The sequence below is a fragment of the Gadus macrocephalus genome, chromosome 12 (assembly GCF_031168955.1).
Source record: "Gadus macrocephalus chromosome 12, ASM3116895v1".
Classification (NCBI taxonomy): Eukaryota; Metazoa; Chordata; class Actinopteri; order Gadiformes; family Gadidae; genus Gadus; species Gadus macrocephalus.
The window spans coordinates 1,559,156-1,574,409 of NC_082393.1; the positions used below are offsets into that span (position 1 = coordinate 1,559,156).

Here is a 15,254-nt window from a genome sequence, read left to right on the forward strand (position 1 = left end):
ATTTGGTATACCAAGCTGTATTTGATAAAGGATGTAGAAATGTTGGTACAGAGTTTGAAATTCTTGTGTTGAGGCTAGTTTAGGAAGTTACTGAAATGCTACTGAAAACACTGATAGTTCTGCTAACTCTATCACTACCGATAAAGCTAATACTACTGAAAACACTGATAGTTCTGCTAACGCTATCGCTAGCGATAAAGCTAATACTACTGAAAACACTGATAGTTCTGCTAACGCTATCACTACCGATAAAGCTAATACTACTGAAAACACTGATTGTTCTGCTAACGCTATCACTACCGATAAAGCTAATACTACTGAAAACATTGATAGTTCTGCTAACGCTATCGCTAGTGATAAAGCTAATGCTACTGAAAACACTGATAGTTCTGCTAACGCTATCGCTATTGATAAAGCTAATGCTAGCGATAAAGCTAAGGCTAATGCTACTCCCGACCCTGAAGCCAATGCTCTCGGTATGTCCTTGGTGTCTGTAGCTGGAGCAGATGCTTACCTCGCAGAGTGCTGCGGACTCAGACCAGGAGAGTTGTGGCGGGGAGCGGCAGCAGGCGAGGGCCGTGGAGCGGGCCTACCAGCTCAAGCTGCAGGCCTGCCAGGAGGGCCAGCAGAGGCAGGCCCAGCTGGTCCACAGGCTGCAGAACAAGGTACCCGGAACACACCGTGTGTTGGTCCACGGGTCTCTGTGTGTGAGTGGTAAGATGAGTGAGTGGGTGAGTGGGTGAATGTGTGTGAGTGGCTGAATGAGTGAGTGGGTGAGTGGGTGAAGGTGTGTGAGTGGTTGAATGAGTGAGTGGGTGAATGTGTGAGTGGCTGAATGAGTGAGTGGGTGAATGTGTGTGAGTGGCTGAATGAGTGAGTGGGTGAAGGTGTGTGAGTGGCTGAATGAGTGAGTGGGTGAATGTGTGTGAGTGGCCTGTGAGTGTGGCTGGACATGATTATAACACACTTGTTCGCTGGGTGTTGTGTTGTTATCGTTGTGCTGTCTCACGCGATGCTGTGTCCCCTGCCAGGTGCTTCAGTACAAGAGGCGATGTGGAGATCTGGAGGAACAAGTTCTGGAGAAAACATCAGAGTCTGAGAAGCTCAGGCTGTCTGTAAGACACACGCACACGCACAAACCTATTCTTCTTAGTGTTTCAAACTTGTTGTTGTGAAACGTGTTGCGAGATGCGATCTATCCGTTGTGTGTCCGACAGTGTTGAACCTCGTTAAGCCCTTGGTAGCAGAGGCTCTTGAAAGGTGCTCCGTACTCACTAACCCGGGGCGGCGCGTGGCTCAGGAGGTAGAGCGGGTTGGGTGGTAACCAGAGGGTAGCTAGGCCCCGGCTCCTGGGGAGTGTTGAGGTATCCCTGAGCAAGGCACCTCACCCTTACTGCCCCTAAAGAGTGGGATGTCTCCCTGAGGGGTTGACACCGCCGTCGGTGTGTGAATGAATGCATGAATGGGTGAATGTGAGGTAGTACTGTTGAATACTGTGAGTTGCCAGCGGTGAGGAAGGTGCTGTATGAATGCAGTCCCTTTAACCCCGTGTGGTGTGCCCAGCTCCAGACCCACCTGGACTCCACCCAGCGTCTGCAGCGGGCGGAGCAGGACCTCCACGCCGCCGTCCAGTCCAAAGACCAGCAGCTGGGCGAGGAGCGCAAGAGGTAACCGTGGTGACCAGACGAGGGGCTCCGCCTGGCGGGTCAGCGGTGTCTGACACCGATCGGCCGCAGACGATCCGGGTTCGATCCCTGACGTCCGCCTCCTAACCTGTAGGCCTCCTATGGCGCACGGCGCCCCCTGACCCCCTGACCCCCTGACCCCTGCCCGCTCCTTAATGACCTCACTGTACTGCGCTGCGGGGCAAAGCTTCTGCTGCTTGACGCAACAGTCCTGAGACTGAGGGGTTCCCATCAGGTCCGGGGCTCTCCAGGACGCCTGCAGGACGGAGACCTCCCCGAGGAGCCCTCGCTGTGAGCAGGGCCAGGCCGCGGGCTCGCCCCGGGACCCCCTGTCACCTCCCATTCAGCCACGAGCGCTGGAGAAGAACCGCTGGCCAGGGTGGTAGGGCTGGGGAGTGTCAACACATCACAGACAGACAGCGACGCTGAGAGGGCAGACAGACAGCCCTCAGACAGACAGCCCACAGACAGACAGAGATGCTGAGAGGGCAGACAGACAGCCCACAGACAGACAGAGACGCTGAGAGCAGACAGCCCTCAGACAGACAGCGACGCTGAGAGGGCAGACAGACAGCCCTCAGACAGACAGAGACGCTGAGAGCAGACAGACAGCCCACAGACAGACAGAGACGCTGAGAGGGCAGACAGACAGCCCACAGACAGACAGAGTCGCTGAGAGGGCAGACACAGCCCACAGACAGACAGAGACGCTGAGAGCAGACAGACAGCCCACAGACAGACAGCGATGCTGAGAGGGCAGACAGACAGCCCACAGACAGACAGAGTCGCTGAGAGCAGACAAACAGCGACGCTGAGAGGGCAGACAGACAGCCCACAGACAGACGGCTCCCAGTGACACAGTGAGCTGCTAGTGGCCTGGTGGAGCTAGCGATGGAGCTGTAACCGAGGTACTTAAGTCCTCACTGTTTCAGCCACCGGTTCGCCCTACGCCTCCGATGTTTCCCGGCACCGCTCGCCGCGATGTGCTCGCCGCGATGTGCTCCTCCCAGCGCTCCGGATCCCTGAACCGCGGGTCCCAGGGGAGCTGAGATAAAGGGTCGTACATGCCTCTGATCCGCCTCCAACACTGGGTGTCGTGCACGCTAACATGAGCTTGGCTCCCTCTCCCGAGTCAGCACGCAAATCTGGAACCACTTACGGTGAAACATGTTTATTAAACCGCTCTATGGGCAAATCTGGGGAAAATTAGCCCAACTGCAAGTTTACACATAGCTTTATTATGAGTCGGTCACACTACGGCCTATCGGTGCTCTGATTGGCTGGTAGGGAGCTGGCAGTGCTCTGATTGGCTGGTAGGGAGCTGGCAGTGCTCTGGTTGGCTGGTAGGGGGCTGGCAGTACTCTGATTGTCTGGTGGTCTATTGGCTGGCAGAGCTTCTCAGGGACCAGTGGTTGAGAGACTCATGAACATGACCCTGATATACTGTAGTTGCTGCGGTAACGACAGTCCGGGGGGTGAGGTGGGTGTCCGGGGAGGAACCATAACCGGCTGTGATGTCTCCAGGTGTGCCAGCCTCAGCCAGGTGAACTCCTGCTCAGGGAACAGCTGGAGCGGGCCGCCGCGGCCAACCAGGACCTGAGCTCCACCAACCAGGAGCTGGCCTCCACCAACCAGGACCTGGCCTCCACCAACCAGGACCTGGCCCAGAGCCTGGAGAGGGCCCGCCACGACGCAGAGCTCAGCGGCTCCCGGCTCCGCCTGGAGCAGGAGGTGAGAGAGAGAGAGAAGAGAGAGAGAGAGAGGAGAGAGAGAGAGAGAGAGAGAGAGAGAGAGAGAGAGAGAGAGAGAGAGAGAGAGAGAGAGAGAGAGAGAGAGAGAGAGAGAGAGAGAGAGAGAGAGAGAGAGAGAGAGAGGGAGAGAGAGAGAGAGAGAGAGAGTGAGAGTGGAAGAGAGAGAGAGGCCTGGGATAGAGAGAGATATATTTTGGGGAGAGGGATCATGATAGAGACAAAGAAAGAAAAACAACGGAAAGACAGAGTGCGATAAACAAAGGGACGGAGATGAAGAGAGATGATAGAAACGCAGAGAGAGGAGAGGGAGAGGGAGAGGGAGGCTGTTCACATGAGGCGGCGGCTCCTTCTATTAACTGCTGAGCGTGGTAAACAGAGCGGAGGTCAAGCCCCCCTCGGAGCGCCGGTTGTGCAACAACACCCCCCCCCCCCCCCCCCCCCCCCCATTCATACGCCCGGCGGGCTGGAGCCGCTCTCCGCTCGCTCGCCCTCTCTCTCCGCTCGCTCTCTCTCCGTACTCTCGCTCTGAGCGTCGGGTCCGGAGCCGGTTTCCTGTGCAAAAAATTCCAGCTGTTGAGAGGAAGGAGGTTTCTCGCCCCCCCCTCTTCTACCTCCCCTCCTCCCCCTCAACACAAACAAGCTGGTGTCCACGGTAACAAGGCTCTCCGTGTGGTGACCCACTGGAGAGATGCCCCCCCCCTGTGTGTGTGTGTGTCTGTTTGGGATCAGAGGTAAGTGAGCGGTACCTCCATCCCTACCCCCCCCCATGACTCCCTCTCCGCTCCCCAGACGTGTGTCTCCCAGCTGGGCCGCGAGCAGGCCCGCGTCAGGGCCCTGTGGCGCCAGTCGGCCTCCCTGAGGACCGCCTTCACCCAGCTCAGGGCCTTCACTGACAGGTGAGCCCGGAGCACGCCAGTCCCACGCACGCACACGCACACGCACACACAGCCAGGTCCACGCACGCACACGCACACACAAGCCAGGTCCACGCACGCACACGCACACGCACACACAGCCAGGTCCACGCACGCACACGCACACACATGTACACGCACACGCAGCCAGGTCCACACACGCGCACACATACACATATACATGTACACGCACGCAAGCATGCACACGCACGCCGGCTTCCACATGCACACACACACATACACTCTCATGCACATGCTCACATGCATGTCCTCACACGCGTGCATATTCAAATATTCACATTAATACACAACACGCACGCGCACACACAATCCCATATGCATGACCACGTACACACACTTGCACGCCCAAACACACGCACATTTCCAAATGCACATACCGGTCATCACATGCATCGCACACACGCAAACACAGACACACACCCATACACAAAATGACTCACATGCACACACATGCACATATGCATGAACACAGTAACTCACCCTGCAGTCACACACTCCCCCCCCCCCCCCTCCCAGTCGCGTGCGTCCCGACTGGGGAGATCAAAGTGGGGCCGGGGTGGGCGGGGGGGGGGGGGGGGGGGGTCCCTGGATCAGGTGACCCGGGGCGACAGTGTCAGGTGACCCGGCGAGGCTTGGCTTGTGTCAGCCGGGCCGGGCGGCCTTCAGGGACGCTCGACGGCCCCGGGACTCAAACGCGCGCTCACTTCAAAGGCGGCCGCACCGGAGACGGGGGGCGCTTGTCGCGTCGCTGCAAACGGCCCCCGTCCCACGGCGGGACGGGGGGCCTGCGGGCCCACTGGGGAACCGGCAGGCGTCCCGTCTCCTGCCCCGCGCTCCCACGCTCCACCCTGGGTACCAGACGGTGGCGGCATGTGGCTCAGGGGGTAGACGGCTCGGCTGGTTACCGGAAGGTTGCTAGTTCAATGCCCGGCTCCTCAGGGCGTCAAGACGCCTCACCCCGACTGCTCCCGACGAGCTGGCTGTCGCCTTGCGTGGCTGACTCCGCCGTCGGGGAGGGAGTGTGTGCATGACTGGGTGATGTGAGAATATATTGTAAAGCGCTTTGAGTGGCCACTGGTTAGAAAAACGCTGTAGAAATACAGACCATTTTTACCTTTTCATTTTTACTACGATGAGATCCCATAACTCCATCACTCAGTTACCAATGTTAAATGTTGAGTTTGGTCAAGCCGGTGTTCCATCTAGGACCTAAGGTCGAGCCCAAGTCCAAATGGCGATATTAACGTTACATTGAGGCACTCTATACTTACTTTAAGTTTGGTTTTCTACGCCAAGAAATCGGTTAGAATCCGATCCCGCCCGTCATCCCCTCTGTCGCCCCCTGCAGGGCGCTGGCGGACATGCGCGTGGACTGCGTGGCGACCGGCCGTCAGCTGAAGCAGTCCGTGGCCTCCCTGGGGGCCCGGGCCCTCCAGGACAGTGCCTCCAGTGGCGTGGAGCTGACGGCGCTGCAGGCGCAGCTCAGGGAGAAGCTGAGGGAAGCCATGCAGCTCCAGGGCCGCTGGGACGCCGAGAAAGTAGAGCTCAACTCCAGGTACGGTCAGGTCCAACTATTCATGATCCGCCCCCGTGCTGTCAACTCCACTCACCATCATCACTCAACCCCGGGTACTCACCCATCACTCAACCCCGGGTACTCACCCATCATTCAACCCCGGGTACTCACCCATCATTCAACCCCGGGTACTCACCCATCATTCAACCCCGGGTACTCACTTTATTGAACTCTCCGGGTACTCACCCATTCATTGAACTCTCCGGGTACTCACCCATGCACTGAACTCCGGGTAGGGTAGGGCAGTGACCTGGGTGTCTGACTCCGTGCTGAAAGCTACTGGGTTCAGTCAAAGTGATTGTAACTGGATGAGTTTTGTGTGAGTGTTCTGCAGCGTCTGGGTCAGGCCAGGTGCACCAGGTGCACTCAGAATTCCGTCTCTGCTCTCGTGATCAGACGTCAAGAAGAGCCTCTGAACCTGAAGTGGTGATGGAAGTGTCTGTTCAGTGCTCCTGAAGTGCGGTAGTCGTGTGACGAGGCCCTTTGTGTGGACGTCCCTGCTGCTCCAGACAGCAGCGGGCCCCAGACTGACGCTCTTTATACGCCGCTCAGCGATGGGCTGCTTGCCGTATCTGATGGCACCGTGATGTCACTACAGTCTGATCCCCAGCTGCAGCGCAAAACATGATAGTGTTGAACGGCCTCGCACGAGGATGGGACTCCGTCACTCAGGAACACCCACAAGACAACCCCTGTGTGTGTGTGTGTGTGTGTGTGTGTGTGTGTGTGTGTGTGTGTGTGTGTGTGTGTGTGTGTGTGTGTGTGTGTGTGTGTGTGTGTGTGTGTGTGTGTGTGTGTGTGTGTGTGTGTGTGTGTGTGTGCGTGTGTTAACAGTTTCACCAGATCCTAAAACCTGTGTCTGGATGTCGCTGGTGATGCATATTTTTGTGTGTATGTTCAATGTGTGTATGTGTATATGTCTAACGTGTGTGTGTGTCTGTGTGTGTGTGTGTGTGTGTGTGTGTGGTGTGTGTGTGTGCGTGCGGGCGTGCGTGTGTGTGTGTATGTCTAACGTGTGTGTGTGTGTGTTGTGTGTGTGTGTGTGTGTGCAGGATCGTGGAGCTGACGGACATGGTGCAGCAGCGGCGCAGTGAGAGCAGTGAGAAGGACCGCAGCCTGGCCGCCCTGCAGCTCAGCCTGGACCGCATGGTGGGGCCGCAAGGCTGGGGGCCAAATGGCTGGGGGCCGCCTGGCTGGGGGCCGGGGTATATGGGGGCCGGGGTATATGGGGAACGGGGTATATGGGGCCTGGGACATATGGGCGTCGTCTGTCCGGGGACGCATGGCTGGGGACCGAGACGTATGGGAATATAGGGACCGCATGTCTGGGGACGGGGACATATGGGGACACGTACATCTGGTGACACGTGATGTAGGGGAGCACCTTAAGGTGCACCCACAGGGAGGCAGGGTGGTTGGTGAGGGCTGAAATTAGCAGCGATCGAATGAAGTGAAAAAATGTATGAAGGAAACAAAACTTGAAATTTTATGTTTGTGTGTCTATGTGTGTGTGTGTGTGTATGTTCATCTGTGTGTGTGTGTGTGTGTGTGTTCAGAAGTCCAGCAGGTCAGACGAGGGGGGTGAGATGGAGGCCCTCCGCGCTGAGGTCACTGAGCTGCAGCACACTCTGCGCCAGGTTCAGCAGGTCAGAGGTCACCCCTGAGCTCCAGGTCTGACGTCAGAGTCTGACGTCAGACCTCAGAGATGAATCTGAACTCTGGTTTGTGTCACTAATGCATATATAATGTGTGTGTGTGTGTGTGTGTGTGTGTGTGTGTGTGTGTGTGTGTGTGCGTCTAGATGGTGGGTGGTGAAGGTGACGGCAGTGAGTCATCGTCTCCCCAGAAGACCGCCACCCTGAAGAGCCTGCAGAGAACCCTGAGCCGACACCAGACACTCTCCCAGGTCTGACCCCTGACCCCATGACCCCTGACCCATGACCCCTGAGCAGACACCAGACAAACTCCCAGGCCTGATCCCATGACCCCTGACCCATGACCCCTGAGTAGACACCAGACACTCATAGGTCTGACCTTTGATCCCTGAGCAGACACCAGTCACTCTCCCAGGTCTGACCCCTGACCCCTTCACCCTTGACCCCTGAGCAGCCATGTAACATGTGTGCCTCCTCCCTGGGCGTCCCAGGAGCTGCGGGGGCGTCTGGACGGAGCGCTGGAGCAGGTGGGGGTGCTGCGGGGGCAGCTGCAGGAGGAGCAGGCCGAGAGGAGGAGGCAGGAGCAGGAGAGCAGGAGCAGCCTGGAGGAGAGCCAGAGGGAGGGCAGACGCTGCTGCTCCTCACTGGAGCGGCTCACCAGGTAGGACACGCCCACACCTGGTAGGACACGCCCACACCTGGACAGGACACGCCCACACCTGGACAGGACACGCCCACACCTGGACAGGACACGCCCACACCTGGACAGGACACGCCCACACCTGGACAGGACACGCCCACACCTGGACAGGACACGCCCACACCTGGACAGGACACGCCCACACCAGGACAGGACACGCCCACCACCTGGTGGAACACGCCCACACATAGACAGGACACGCCCACACCAGGACAGGACACGCCCACCACCTGGTGGAACACGCCCACACATAGACAGGACACGCCCACCACCTGGTAGAACACGCCCACCCCCTGCTAAGACAGTGACACACTAGGTAGGACACGCCCACACCTGGACAGGAAATGCCCATCACCTGGTAGAACACGCCCACACATAGACAGGACACGCCCAGCAAATGGTAGAACACGCCCACCCCCTGCTAAGACAGGGCCACACTAGTTAGGACACACCCATACACAGGTAGCTGATAAGTTACACCCTCTCCTGGTAGGACACGCCCACCCTGGATAAGAGACACACCCACACTAGGATAACACCTGCCACCTCCCCCTTACCCCCCCCCCCCCCCCCCCTCAGGGAGAAGGTCGGTGTGGAGGAGGTGCTGCTGGCCGTAAAGCAGGAGCTGGAGGAGCTGAGGAGCTCGTCTCTGGAGCTCCAGAGTCAGAGAGACCGCTTGGAGAGACGGCTGGCCTACCAGCACACAGAGACCGAGAGAGGGTAGGCACAGAGACCTACCACCACAGAGACCCAGAGAGAGACCTACCACCACAGTGACCCAGAGAGAGACCTACCACCACAGAGACCCAGAGAGGGTAGGCAGAGAGACCTACCACCACAGAGACCCAGAGAGACCTACCACCACAGAGACCCAGAGAGAGACCTACCACCACAGAGACCCAGAGAGAGACCTACCACCACAGTGACCCAGAGAGAGACCTACCACCACAGTGACCCAGAGAGAGACCTACCACCACAGAGACCCAGAGAGAGACCTACCACCACAGAGACCCAGAGAGAGACCTACCACCACAGTGACCCAGAGAGAGACCTACCACCACAGAGACCCAGAGAGGGTAGGCAGAGAGACCTACCACCACAGAGACCCAGAGAGGGTAGGCAGAGAGACCTACCACCACAGAGACCCAGAGAGAGACCTACCACCACAGTGACCCAGAGAGAGACCTACCACCACAGAGACCCAGAGAGGGTAGGCAGAGAGACCTACCACCACAGAGACCCAGAGAGGGTAGGCAGAGAGACCTACCACCACAGAGACCCAGAGAGGGTAGGCAGAGAGACCTACCACCACAGAGACCCAGAGAGGGTAGGCACAGAGACCTACCACTACAGAGACCCAGAGAGGGTGGGCAGAGAGACCAACCACCACAGAGACCCAGAGAGGGTAGGCAGAGAGACCTACCACCACAGAGACCCAGAGAGGGTAGGCAGAGAGACCTACCACCACAGAGACCCAGAGAGGGTAGGCAGAGAGACCTACCACCACAGAGACCCAGAGAGGGTAGGCACAGAGACCTACCACCACAGAGACCCAGAGAGGGTGGGCAGAGAGACCTACCACCACAGAGACCCAGAGAGGGTAGGCACAGAGACCTACCACCACAGAGACCCAGAGAGGGTAGGCACAGAGACCTACCACCACAGAGACCCAGAGAGACCTACCACCACAGAGACCCAGAGAGGGTAGGCAGAGACCCAGAGAGGGTAACTAGGGAGACTAGACCGGGGGGAGGGTCCCCCACCCCCCACCCTATGGAGAGGCTTGCAGCGGTGGAGGAGGGTGGGGTACGAGGGTGGGGGTACGAGGGTGGGGGTACGAGGGTGGGGGTACGAGGGGCTGCCCATCCCGTCAAACACACTTATTTTCAAACCCTTGTTTGTTTAGTGCTGAGATGAGGACCACATGTCACCACTCAGCAGCAGGACGGGCACCATCGACACCCTCTCTCTCTGCCCCTCTCTCTCTCTTTGTTCCTCTCTCTCTCTCTGTCTCTCTCTCTCTGCCCCTCTCTGCCTCTCTCTGTCTCTCACTCTTTGTCTCTCTCTCTCTCTGCCCCTCTCTGTCTCTCTGCCCCTCTCTCTCTCTGTATCCCCATCTCTCACTCTCTCTCTGTTCCTCTGTCTCTCTCTCTCTCTCGCTGTCCCTCTGTCCCTCTGTCTCTCTCTCTCGCTCTCTCTCTCTCTCGCTGTCCCTCTCTCTCTGTCCCTCTCTCTCTCTCTCTCTCTCTCTCTCTCTCTCTCTCTCTCTCTCTCTCTCTCTCGCTCTCTGTCTCTGTCTCTCTATATCCCTCTCTGTACCCCTCCTCTTGCTGCCCTCCCTTTCAGACTCCAAGAGTCTTTCCCCCTCTCTTTATCTCCCCCTCCCCCTCTCTCCCCCCCCTCCCTGGTGTGTGTTCCTGGGAGGTTCGGGGCTAGATGTGATTAGTGCAGAATGAGTGCAGGACATGCGATCCCCTTCTGCCCTCGGCTCTGACGTTCCTCCATCTTTGAAAGTTAAGACGGGTTACTGTTATGGAATTATGTTTGTGTAAATATTCCTTGAATTCGTGCAAGATACATAATTTGTGTAAGTGTGTGTGTGTGTGTGCCTTATTCCTTTTATGCATGTATGCATGCACGTGTTTGCTTTAATGTGTGTCTGCGTGTGGGTGTGTGTGTGTGCATGTCTATATGTCTGTGCTTGTGCACGTTTGCCCATGTCATTTTATGCATGCATGTAAGTGCATGTTTACTTTTGTGTGTGTATGTGTGTGTGCATGGCTGTATGTCTGTTTGTGATCATTTTTTTTGTGCGTGTGCGTGTGTTTCGTGTGTGTGTGTGTTTCGTGTGTGTGTGTGTGTGTGTGTGTGTGTGTGCGTGTGTGTGTGTGTGTGTGTGCGTTTGTGTGTGCGTGCGTGTGTGTGTGTGTGTGTGTGTGCGTGTGTTTTGTGTGTGTGTGTGTTTCGTGTGTGTGTGTGTGTGTGCGTTTGTGTGTGCGTGCGTGTGTGTGTGCGTGTGTTTCGTGTGTGTGTGTGTTTCGTGTGTGTGTGTGTGTGTGTGTGTGTGTGTGTGTGTGCGTGTGTTTTGTGTGTGTGTGTGTGTTTCGTGTGTGTGTGTGTGTGTGTGTGTGTGTGTGTGTGTCTCCCAGTGAGAGGAGCGTGGAGCAGTTGGAGGAGAAGCAGTCTGAGCTGCGCAGGGAGCTGGTGGGTCTGAAGGAGGTGCTGAGTCAGGTGACCCTGCAGAAGGAGGTGCTGGAGGAGGAGAAGACCAGCCTCTCTGTGGCCCTCACCAGGGTAGGGCCCATGGAGGCGCCCATAGTCGCCCTCCAAACACTACACACACTGATGCTACTATAACACTACACACACACTGATGCTACTATAACACTACACACACTGATGCTACTATAACACTACACACACTGATGCTACTATAACACTACACACACACTGATGCTACTATAACACTACACACACTGATGCCACTATAACACTACACACACTGATGCTACTATAACACTACACACACTGATGCTACTATAACACTACACACACTGATGCTACTATAACCACTACCAGCATTCTGCTGGCTGTTATCTGTTGGCTCCTCTCTCACCACTCTTCTCCTCTCCTCTCCTCTCCTCCCCTCTCCTCTCCTCTCCTCCCCTCTCCTCTCCTCTCCCCTCTCACCCCTCTCCCCTCTCCTCTCCCATCTCCTCTCCCCTCCCTCCTCTCCTCTCCTCTCCCCTCTCCTCTCTCCCCTCTCCTCTCCCCTCTCACCCCTCTCCCCTCTCCTCTCTCCCCTCTCCCCCCCTCACCTCTCTCCCTCTCTCCCCTCTCCTCCCCCCCCTCACCCCTCTCCCCTCTCCTCTCACCCCTCTCTCCTCTCTCCTCTCTCCCCTCTCCCCCCCTCACCTCTCTCCCTCTCTCCCCTCTCCTTCCCCCCCTCACCCCTCTCCCCTCTCCTCTCTCCCCTCTCCCCCCCTCACCTCTCTCCCTCTCTCCCCTCCACTCCTCCCTCCTCTCCCCTCTCCTCTCTCCCCTCTCCTCTCCCCTCTCACCCCTCTCCCCTCTCCTCTCCCCTCTCCTCTCCCCTCCCTCCTCTCCCCTCCTCTCCCCTCTCCTCTCTCCCCTCTCTCCCCTCTCCTCTCCCCTCTCACCCCTCTCCCCTCTCCTCTCTCCCCTCTCCTCCCCCCCCTCACCCCTCTCCCTCTCTCCCCTCTCCTCCCCCCCCTCACCCCTCTCCCCTCTCCCCCCCTCACCTCTCTCCCTCTCTCCCCTCTCCCCCCCCCCCCTCACCCCTCTCCCCTCTCCTCTCTCCCCTCTCTCCTCTCCCCTCTCACCCCTCTCCCCTCTCCTCTCTCCTCTCTCCCCTCTCCTCTCTCCTCTCTCCCCTCTCCCCCCCTCACCTCTCTCCCTCTCTCCCCTCTCCCCCCCCCCCTCACCCCTCTCCCCTCTCCTCTCTCCCCTCTCCTCTCCCCTCTCACCCCTCTCCCCTCTCCTCTCTCCCCTCTCCCCCCCTCACCTCTCTCCCTCTCTCCCCTCTCCCCTCTCCTCTCTCCCCTCTCCCCCCCTCACCTCTCTCCCTCTCTCCCCTCTCCCCCCCCCCCTCACCCCTCTCCCTCTCTCCCCTCTCCCCCCCCCCCTCACCCCTCTCCCCTCTCCTCTCTCCTCTCTCCCCTCTCCCCCCCTCACCTCTCTCCCTCTCTCCCCTCTCCCCCCCCCCCTCACCCCTCTCCCCTCTCCTCTCTCCCCTCTCTCCTCTCCCCTCTCACCCCTCTCCCCTCTCCTCTCTCCTCTCTCCCCTCTCCCCCCCTCACCTCTCTCCCTCTCTCCCCTCTCCCCCCCCCCCTCACCCCTCTCCCCTCTCCTATCTCCTGCAGGCGGAGGTGCTGCAGGCGGACCAGGAGCTGTCTCTGGGCCGGCTCCAGAAGCAGGAAGCTGCTCTGAGGGACTCTCTGGCCAAGATGGGTGCCCTGAGCGAGGGCCTGGCCAGCGACAAGGTGGAGCTGACCCGGCTGCTGCTGCAGGTATTATGGGATGCCCCGGAGGACTGGAGGGACACTGCAGTCAAAGCACAGATACTAAGGCATGACTCCATGCAGTCTCAGCAGTGGGACGCAAACCCCTCAGCCCGGCAGCGCTAAGGCCTTGCTCTACCAGTGGAGCTACACAGGCCCGTTATTATGGGATGGATGGATAAGTAGGGGTTATTATGGGATAGTGGTATGGTACTAATTACAAACATCCACATTTCTCCATTTCATGTGTATTGTTCTTCAACACTGGATTCAAACTAATGATCCTCCCACCACCCTGCTCCCTCTCCTCCTCCCTCTTCCTTCTCCCTCCTCCTCGTCCTCCCCCCCTCCTCCTCCTCCTCCCTCTCCCCCTCCTTCCTCTCCCCCACCTCCTCCCTCCTCCTACTCCCTCCTCCCCCCCGTCCTTCTCCTCCCTCCTCCTCCTCCTCCTGCTCCCTCCTCCTCCTCCCTCCCCCCTCCTCCTCCTCCTCCTCTTCCTCCTCCCCCCTCCTCCTCTTCCCTCTCCCCTCTCCTCCTCCTCCTCCTCCTCCTCCTCCTCCTCCCTCCCCCCTCTTCTTCCCTCTCCCCTCTCCTCCTCCTCCCTCCCTCCTCCTCCCCCTCCCCCCTCCTCCTCCCCCTCCTCCTCCTCCCTTTCCCCTCTCCTCCTCCTCCCTCCCCACCCTCCTCCTCCTCCCTCCCCCTCCTCCTCCTCCCTCTCCCCTCTCCTCCTCCTCCTCCCTCTCCCCCCCGCCTTGTGGTGTTTCCCCAGGTGGAGGGGGAGAAGGCGGAGCTTGGCGAGCGCCGTCGGGAGGCGGAGTCTGAGCGCGCAGCCTCGCGGGGGGAGGGGGCCCGCCTGCAGCAGCAGCTGGGGGACCTGGGGGCCGAGAGGCGGGCCCTGGAGGCCTCCCAGGGCCTCCTGGGGGAGGAGGTGGGCGCGCTACAGAGGGAGAACGCCCAGCTCCTGGAGCAGCACGCGCAGGTCAGGGCGGAGCTACACACCGTTAGTGTGTACACACACCGCACTAATGTGTACACACACCACCCCACACGCTCTGTTAGTGTGTACACACACTGCACTAATGTGTACACACACCACCCCACACACTCTGTTAGTGTGTACACACACTGCACTAATGTGTACACACACCACCCCACACACTGACCTGTTACAGTGCAGCTACGCTACACGGTTAGCTACAGCGTAGCTACGCTACACGGTTAGCTACAGCGTTGCTACGCTACACGGTTAGCAACAGCGTTGCTACGCTACACGGTTAGCAACAGCGTTGCTACGCTACACGGTTAGCTACAGCGTAGCTACACACACGGTTAGCAACAGCTACGCTACACGGTTCTCCGTGGCGTAGCCACGCTACAAGGTTAGCTGCAGCATAGCTACGCTGTGGTGCTACACGGTTATCGACAGTGTAGCTATGTGGTTGGGGGGGGGGGGGGTTCAATACCGGTGTAGCCCAAAGAGTCCTTGTTGCCATAGGTTACACTAAGATGGAACCACTCTTCTGGGGAGATGGACCGCATTGTCCCCAGTGTGTTTATGGAAGGCGATGAGTTGTAGCGGTCCGCTAAGATGTTTAGCGTCCAACCCATCACCCTCACGTCATAAAGATGTCACAGCCGGGCTGACCGGGGAGCCCCCAGCCCGGCTGATGTGTTACATGCGTACAGCGTGATGTATGGCCTGGCCCCGGTCCTGCTCAGGGGGAGGCCAGGTCCTGGTTCCCACCCCTCCCTGTGGTCCAACCCCCAGCCTAGAGGGTCCGCAGGGAGGCAGCAACACTTAGACGTGGACCCCCCGTGTATAAACTGGGTATAAAGTTTACGCCCGCTCCCCTGTGAGTGATGTGCTCGCAGGCGGGGCGCGTTTGTCTGTGTGGTCCAATATTTTATCATTGGCAGATCATTTAATGTGT

General features: G+C 58.4%; 1 protein-coding gene across 1 annotated transcript in view; it reads left to right on the plus strand.

Moving 5' to 3' along the window:
• Positions 1 to 15,254, plus strand: part of crocc2 (ciliary rootlet coiled-coil, rootletin family member 2) — a 55,816-nt gene that overhangs the window by 12,472 nt on the left and 28,090 nt on the right. The window contains 15 exon segments of the mRNA XM_060067498.1: positions 498 to 665; positions 1,032 to 1,115; positions 1,564 to 1,667; positions 3,210 to 3,232; positions 3,235 to 3,416; positions 4,226 to 4,332; positions 5,720 to 5,926; positions 7,000 to 7,096; positions 7,504 to 7,593; positions 7,749 to 7,853; positions 8,094 to 8,263; positions 8,882 to 9,022; positions 11,452 to 11,596; positions 13,186 to 13,332; positions 14,093 to 14,302. Of these exon segments, the coding sequence (XP_059923481.1) occupies positions 498 to 665; positions 1,032 to 1,115; positions 1,564 to 1,667; positions 3,210 to 3,232; positions 3,235 to 3,416; positions 4,226 to 4,332; positions 5,720 to 5,926; positions 7,000 to 7,096; positions 7,504 to 7,593; positions 7,749 to 7,853; positions 8,094 to 8,263; positions 8,882 to 9,022; positions 11,452 to 11,596; positions 13,186 to 13,332; positions 14,093 to 14,302 (1,980 nt within the window).